This window comes from Eimeria mitis, genomic scaffold (assembly GCF_000499745.2).
Source record: "Eimeria mitis Houghton genomic scaffold, Emh_scaff404, whole genome shotgun sequence".
Classification (NCBI taxonomy): Eukaryota; Apicomplexa; class Conoidasida; order Eucoccidiorida; family Eimeriidae; genus Eimeria; species Eimeria mitis.
Window position 1 is genome coordinate 18,644 of NW_013572372.1, and position 299 is coordinate 18,942.

General features: G+C 52.2%; 1 protein-coding gene across 1 annotated transcript in view; it reads left to right on the forward strand.

Annotated features, from left to right (window-relative positions):
- EMH_0011180 (OSJNBa0042D13.18 protein, related) overlaps window positions 1-299 on the forward strand; it is a gene marked incomplete at both ends in the record, with an annotated part of 4,136 nt that overhangs the window by 3,462 nt on the left and 375 nt on the right. The window contains 2 exons of the mRNA XM_013499148.1: window positions 48-147; window positions 273-297. Coding sequence (XP_013354602.1) covers window positions 48-147; window positions 273-297 — 125 coding nt within the window. The remainder of the gene's footprint in view (window positions 1-47; window positions 148-272; window positions 298-299) is intronic.

Here is a 299-nt window from a genome sequence, read left to right on the forward strand (position 1 = left end):
TTTTCTTCAACGAATTAATTCGCAGAAACCGTTGAGGGGTCGCACAGCGCGATGGTTGGATTTCCTGGCGGAGTTCCCAAAGCTGAAGATTACCTATTTACAAGGAGCCAGCAATAAGGTCGCGGACGCGATGTCTAGACATCCCTTGTATGTAAATGGCGAAACGATAAAACCCGCTCAGCTCTTGGCTCCTCTTCTTCAACAGCAGGAGGGAGAAGGCGTGCATCCTCGATATTCTACGCGGTTAGCAACTGGGTCGGTACCGCCTGCAGACTTTCGGGCGATGATGGGGCGGAGGT